This window comes from Quercus suber, unplaced genomic scaffold (assembly GCF_002906115.3).
Source record: "Quercus suber isolate HL8 unplaced genomic scaffold, Cork oak 2.0 scaffold_46, whole genome shotgun sequence".
Lineage (NCBI taxonomy): Eukaryota > Viridiplantae > Streptophyta > Magnoliopsida > Fagales > Fagaceae > Quercus > Quercus suber.
This window is the reverse complement of record NW_027069511.1, coordinates 106,739-114,338: the sequence shown is the minus strand read 5'-3', so window position 1 is coordinate 114,338 and position 7,600 is coordinate 106,739. Positions and strand designations below refer to the sequence as shown.

The 7,600-nt window shown below is 32.8% G+C and overlaps 1 protein-coding gene and 1 long non-coding RNA gene across 2 annotated transcripts; one reads left to right on the top strand and one right to left on the bottom strand.

The window, feature by feature from the left end:
• Positions 1–3,871: 3,871 nt before the first annotated feature.
• LOC136066763 (uncharacterized) lies at positions 3,872–5,689 on the bottom strand. The gene is made up of 3 exons (XR_010628241.1): positions 5,586–5,689; positions 5,375–5,493; positions 3,872–3,950 (listed from the first exon to the last, which is right to left on the bottom strand). It is a non-coding gene; the product is annotated as an uncharacterized LOC136066763 (long non-coding RNA).
• Positions 5,690–5,752: 63 nt separating this feature from the next.
• Positions 5,753–7,258, top strand: LOC111992144 (sufE-like protein 1, chloroplastic/mitochondrial). The gene has a single exon (XM_024023968.2). The coding sequence runs from the start codon at positions 5,871–5,873 to the stop codon at positions 6,987–6,989; it is 1,119 nt and encodes a 372-aa protein (XP_023879736.1). The 5' UTR covers positions 5,753–5,870; the 3' UTR covers positions 6,990–7,258.
• Positions 7,259–7,600: the final 342 nt, after the last annotated feature.

Here is a 7,600-nt window from a genome sequence, read left to right as displayed (position 1 = left end):
TGCTTTTTTAATTATATAAATTTTATTATTAAAATATATATTATATTATTGAAATAAGTCTATGTTTAAAATTATTGATTAAGTTGAAATAAATAATTCCAGTATCTATAAAAGGTTAGTGTTGGTTGCTCTTGCACTGCTATTGGATCATGGAAAAAGTATAACTGTATTAGGTTAAATATATTATATTTTGGCATATGTGTTATCTAATTCGATATCAAAATTTAAATACAATGTATGAAGACTAATTGCAATCCACTAAAAAAGACAAAAAGTGAATCAGTCATTGCTACGTGTATATTACAATATATATATTTTTGGATAAGCTTCACTATTTTCACAAAGAAGACTTTAAGAGCTAAACCAAAAAATTTACTCCAATCAGGCCAAAGTGTTGCAAAAGGTAATCTCCAATGATTTCACCTCTTCATTCCTTTATTCAGCAGTGGCAAATCTAAAGAAGGGATATGATAACTGATTTTCAGATTGGGGAGAAAAGTTGGAGGAAATACTGTTCCATGCAATTTGGTAGTTCATGGAAACAAATAAAGTATCACTCACCCAAGCTCCGAAAGCTTCAAATGAGCCTGAACTTGATTGGAAAAATAGGCATTCTAATCCTGAAGCAAATTTCACAGGGCAAGAAGTTGAATTAGATTATTGTCAAAACTACTTAATATGTTTGAAATAAATAAAACTGCAGGATAGTTGTAGATACTCACTGCAGCATATTTCTCAAATAGAGGACTGAAGACTTGATACTCTAGAAGAGCCTTACGATTATATGGCTCAACAGGAGTATAGTAATAATAAATGCTAAGCTTATGCTTTTTTAATTATATAAATTTTATTATTAAAATATATATTATATTATTGAAATAAGTCTATATTTAAAATTATTGATTAAGTTGAAATAAATAATTCCAGTATCTATAAAAGGCTAGTGTTGGTTGCTCTTGCACTGCTATTGGATCATGGAAAAAGTATAACTGTATTAGGTTAAATATATTATATTTTGGCATATGTGTTATCTAATTCGATATCAAAATTTAAATACAATGTATGAAGACTAATTGCAATCCACTAAAAAAGACAAAAAGTGAATCAGTCATTGCTACGTGTATATTACAATATATATATTTTTGGATAAGCTTCACTATTTTCACAAAGAAGACTTTAAGAGCTAAACCAAAAAATTTACTCCAATCAGGCCAAAGTGTTGCAAAAGGTAATCTCCAATGATTTCACCTCTTCATTCCTTTATTCAGCAGTGGCAAATCTAAAGAAGGGATATGATAACTGATTTTCAGATTGGGGAGAAAAGTTGGAGGAAATACTGTTCCATGCAATTTGGTAGTTCATGGAAACAAATAAAGTATCACTCACCCAAGCTCCGAAAGCTTCAAATGAGCCTGAACTTGATTGGAAAAATAGGCATTCTAATCCTGAAGCAAATTTCACAGGGCAAGAAGTTGAATTAGATTATTGTCAAAACTACTTAATATGTTTGAAATAAATAAAACTGCAGGATAGTTGTAGATACTCACTGCAGCATATTTCTCAAATAGAGGACTGAAGACTTGATACTCTAGAAGAGCCTTATCTTATGGCAACTGGATTAGACCTTCTTTCTCTCCACTCATGAGTTCCCTATTGTAAATCACATTCATTCCAATAAGTCAGTTTAAGCTAAGGAGGTTTTGGTTAGAGCAAAACCATAGGTGTGACTTGTGAGGTTGGGGTCATAATGTCTCAGGTATAAATAACTCATTGCCATATTCTGCAAATTAGTCCAAAACTAATCTTACTAAATTTGCTCTATCATGGTGAATTAGTAGTCACAAATTAGTCCAAAACTAACCTTAATATGCTCTATCATGGTGAATTGGTAGTCATATAAATATGTTTAAATGGGTTTCAAAAAGAATATGCCAGGTAATCTAAAGATTACTGCATCAAAGAAAAAAAAAGGGGGGGGGGGGGGTGGGGGGGGGGGGGGTCAAAACACATTTTTCTCTAATTTTTAAGTTTATTTTCAATAACAATAACAAAGTCTTGGTTTTAAATTTTTTTAGAGTTTGTTATGGATTCTCAACAAATTAGTCAACCACATATAAAGTTACTAAATTTTAAGTTTAGATCCAAACATAAATAAAAATTATATGACAGGCATCACCTTTAGCAGTAGGATTAAATATGCCAACTTGTAACTTGTAAGGTCAGATGCTAGCTCATGACCCAAGTTCTTTTATTCTTAAATGCAAAATTGGTTTGTATTTACATCAGGTTTAAGCAACATTTGATGTTGTGCTAGCTCTCATTTGCATTATCTCAAAAGTATAATGGAAGTGAACAAACATCGAACTAAATATATATATATATATATTTATTTGTTTATTTAGTCAACCTAGAATAGACATTTTTTTATTGGCTAAATTGCAAATTACATTTTTAAAATTTTGGGGTGTTTGAAATTTATATATTGAAGTTTCAGGATTTAGATTTTACCCCTTGAAGTTTAGAGGTGTTTGGAATTTATACCTTAAAGTTTCAAAATTTGGATTTATCCCCTAAAATTTGGGAGTATTTGGATTTTTCACACAAAAATTTAGAAATATCAGCGTGTAAAATTCAAACACCCTTAAACTTTATGAGGTAAATTCCAAACACCCCCAAACTTTAGAAAATAAAATCTAAATTCTAAAACGTCGAGGTGTAAAATCCAAATACTTCAAAACTTCAAATTCTGAAACCTTAGGGATGTAGTTTGAAATTCACCATTTTCATTTAGTGAAAACTAAAAGTATAATTGGAAACTAACTTAGGGTTAGAGAAATTCTCTAAACAAGAGTTAAATAATCCATTACACATACCATTTAATATACTACATATAATTCAACACTAAAATCTCTTTTTATTCATGGCCTCCAATTGAATAAAAGTTGCACCCTTTGCTAAAAGGTAAGGGAAAATTTTGTTATACATACATTAATGCACATACTCTTGCACACACATATATATATATATATATTCTTTTTTTTTTAAAAAAAAGATAAACTATAAATTTGGTCTCTATCCTTACAATTAATGTTAATTTAGTTCTTAACCTTTTTAGTACCATGTCAATTTAATCTCTACCATTATCCCACGATAGAAAAATCTAACGTATCAAATGAAATAGTAAAAAATTATTTTTCTATGCTACATCAACTACCAACTGTACTACCATGTCAAAATTAAAAAAAAATAAAAAAAAAAAAAAAATAACCTGTACACAATCGGATTCATCTCATAAATAATTCTAAAATCCCTGAAAAGTTTCTCTCTCTCTCTCTCTCTCTCTCTCTAGTAGTATCATCTCCGTAGCAACCAAATATCAGAAGGAAAAGAATATTACAGTAACATTTTACAGCATTATTGCATTTGAAGAAGTATAACCTTCAGGTCTGTCCTTTGGCCTATATAAAAAAAAAAGAAAAATGAAAAAAAAGTCTGTCCTTAGGTGCATGAGGGTCCTCTCCAAGACCATTGATCTTTCTTAATTGACCCTACGCTATCCCATACTTTCTTCTTGGCCAAGAACAAAGGTTTTGGTTGGTTCAGTGACTTTAGTTCCATTAACTCTAGGAGCACAACAGGTGTATTTGTGGCCCATGCGGTTCTTCTCCCATGATTGTTGTCTTTCCAATGTTGACCCTAGATTGCCATGTATTTTCCTCATGCCTACTCTTATGGATCATAATTGTCTTACTGACTTTGGTCTCGTATCTCTCTTTTTGGGCTAGAGGGTCCTCCCTCTTGGCTATCGACCTCTCGAAGTTGATCCAAGAAATCACGAGATAGAGAGAACAAACCTGCTGCCACTAGAAATGTTGTCTGCAACTTGATCTTGACTTGACCCGAGTGAGAGTGAGAGTGAGAGTGAGGGTGAGGGTCTGAGGGATATGAATCTGGCGAGAGAGGAAGTTGGATTTCAGTTTTTCCCCAAATTTGTTCTCAATGTGTGAATATTTTTATTTTTTTATTTTTTTTAATCTGATATTGCAGTACAATTGACAATTAATGTAGCATGAAAAGTAATTTTTTACCATTTTATTTGACATATCAGATTTTTTTATCTAAGAAATTATTGTAAAGACTATATTAACACAATTAAAAAGTTAAAGATTAAATTAATATTAGTCACTAATCCATGCGATGCACGGATTAGTTGAACAAAATTTTAAATTTTAATTTTGTTTAAAGTTATGATCACTTGAAAAAATAAGTTACAATTTAAGAGGGAAATAAAATACTAATACCAATAATGCTAGGCATGCCATGCCTATTATCAATGACATCCTTTCTTTAATGAAAATTAAGGTCTCAATCACTTTTTTTAATATAATATAATCCCTCCCATTACTCAATTTGTTTGCAAAATCAAGGGTTTTTTCTTGCCATATAAAATGCAAACAAAAAACCCAAAAATAAGAAAATAAAAACTATAGAAGTTTTTACATAGAAAACAATAATTAATTACACTCAGAAATGACAATGACACTTAGAAGAAGAGTCATTAATCTAGAGCTATGTTTTGGAAAAGATTTTTTTTTTTTTTTTCTTTTTGAGAATTGGAAAAGCTAATTTTGTGTTATAGGCAATAGTTATAATATTTTAACACGTAGATGAACAACAACAAAAAGGCGTATCATATGAATATATTGACTTTGTTAGAGAATGAAGACAAATAAATGCATTGGAGAGAATAGATTTCGGAATATATGAATGTAACTAAAAAGAAAAAGAAGGAAGTGCCAGTTGAAAGGCCATCTTAATCGAGATAGAAGAGCACTTGGAATGCACTTATGATTCCAACTTTTATTCTTGGCGAGAAAGAGGCAAAATTTAAAGAACAAATTTATGAGGTTAACGCATAACCTAAGCTTGTTTATCAAGATTCAAGACCCAACAACGTAAAAAATAATATAAAAATAGATTAAAAATGCAAAAAATGTCATATATATGAAAAATATTTTTTAAAAAATAACAGTAATTTATAATTCTTAAATCACATTAATTCAAATGGAATACAAAATATATGACTACATAATAGAAAAAATATAAGTGAAAAATAGATTATCTCAAAAGAATAATGCATGATTATAGCAATTGAAATTTGTTAAGATAATTTTATATATTGCAAAATATGAACTCAAAATTTAGATGTTAAAACTTCTGAAAAGCCAAAAGGCAAAAGAAAGAGTAAATAATTCTTCCATTCCTAACCTTAAAAAGTGCAAAACTTCAAAATATAACCATCTGACAAAAATTGAAATTATCAAATCCAATCAATATAACAGGTACAAAAATCCAAATAACGTAATAAAAATACCTTAACGTCAAATTCAATGAAATCTTGAGGCTACATTGAGTGAGAGGATTGAACTCTCTTGGATGCTTTTCATTCTTGGGTCAGAGAGTACCAGGTATCATCACTATCATTAATAACGCCTATAGCAAAACAACCACACCGAAACACAATAAGATTTAGAAATTAATATAATCGAATTGTAAAAAGGGAAGTTTCTAATTGAAATAGTGACCTTTTGTGATTCTTCGTCTCGTATTTAGGTCCATTGTCGCTAGCTCGCAAGATAAGGACCAATTTTGTAATTTAAATAAAAAATAAAACAAAAAAATTCAAGACCTAGACGGTTCTATTTTAATAAGGATATGGAAAAGACGATGCTACAAGCTGCGGTTTTCCGCAATCCAACTAAAACCCGCAGCCTCAAATCACGTTCTCACAAGAGCTAGATAATCAAATACAATAACAATCCCATCCCTCTCTCTTTCTCTCTGGAATTCTCTGTGCTCCAAAAACAGCAATGTCTTCTTCAATCTCATCCTCTCTTCGATTATTCACCACCAAACTCCCAAGACCTCTTCTTTGTCCCAAAACCTTAATTCCCTCTAAACCCCATAACCTCTCTTTCTTTAAACCCATCTCTTTCCAAAGACTCCCCACTACCCCATCATCATCACCATCACCATCAGTATCAGCATCGAGCTCTGTGCCTCTGCAACCCATAGAAGAACTGCCACCTAAGCTCCAAGAGATTGTCAAGCTGTTCCAGTCCGTGCAAGAGCCAAAGGCCAAGTACGAGCAGCTCTTGTTTTACGGCAAAAACCTTAAACCCCTCGAGACCCAGTTCAAAACTAAGGATAACAAGGTCGAAGGTTGTGTCTCTCAGGTATGGGTCAGGGCCTATTTGGACTCGGATAATAATGTTGTTTTCGAGGCTGATTCTGACTCGGTTCTCACAAAGGGACTCGCTGCTCTACTCGTTAACGGGCTATCGGGCCGACCCGTTAATGAGGTTATTCGGGTCTCACCGGATTTCGCGGTGCTTCTTGGGCTTCAGCAGAGTCTCACTCCTTCGAGGAATAATGGGTTCTTGAATATGTTGAGGTTGATGCAGAAGAAGGCGCTGCAGTTGGCAGTGGAAGCCCAAAAGGGCGAGAATTCGGGATTGAAAATGGATGTCATTGTTGAAAATGTGAACTTTGGATCGAATTCTGATGTGGGTGTTGAAGAAACTCCGGTTGGGGTATCGAATTCGGGGTTGAAAGTAGATAGCAGAGGTGGAAATGTGAATGTTGAATTAGATTCTGAGGTGGGTGGAGAAAGAAACCCGGTTCAGAGTTCGAATTCAGGTGGTTTGGGGAGTAGAGGGACGAGAATAAAGGAGAAATTGGAGAGGGAGCTTAGTCCAGTGGCCATAGAAGTGGAAGATATCTCTTATCAGCATGCCGGGCATGCTGGTGTTAGAGGAAGTGATGGGGAGACACATTTTAATGTAAAAGTTGTGTCTAAGGAGTTTGAAGGGAAAAGTTTGGTTAAGAGGCATAGGCTTGTTTATGGTTTGTTGCAAGATGAGTTACAGAGTGGACTACACGCATTGTCCATTGTGGCAAAGACACCTTCTGAAGTTAATGGAAGTTGAAGTGTATTGATGACTTATAAGATGAGGTTCAATTTTTCTTTCTTTGTTTATTTCATTCCATTTCATAGAGAGTTACTAGTGATGATTATTGGTCCAAATTATCAGAAACATTGTATTATGAATGATTAGTTAGAAATAATGTTGAATTTTGAGAATTTTGTATCTTGAATCTTTATAATGCACGATCGAGTTACACTTATACTTATGGAACCTTGGGATGAACTAACTACATATACGTGAATTATTAAGGCTCTCTGTTCAGACTTTAATCTTCTTGTTATGTAGTCTATAAGATAACGGCTGAAAAGTTTCTACTTCAATGTGACTGCTAGGAATCTGTAATGTTCAAACTGATAAACCCCCCTTAACCTGACAATATATGTAAACCTATGACCTTAATTAAATCTAACATATCATGATTGAACCTTTATGTGAATTCCTAGACCATCTGCTATAACAAGATGGAGTTCAAGTTATTTTGGTTTGACCTTTGCTATAAGACAGTTAGGCATAAATCTAATCTAAGTATTGAGTATGTTCTTTACAAAGGTGGGGGCTAAGCCAAGGGGCTTGTAGCTTAATTGGCACCTCCCCATGCACAAAGTTCTTGG

Excerpts from the sequence above, each read along its gene's own strand:
- LOC111992144 (XM_024023968.2), top strand. The coding sequence starts at position 5,871 with ATGTCTTCTTCAATCTCATCCTCTCTTCGATTATTCACCACCAAACTC.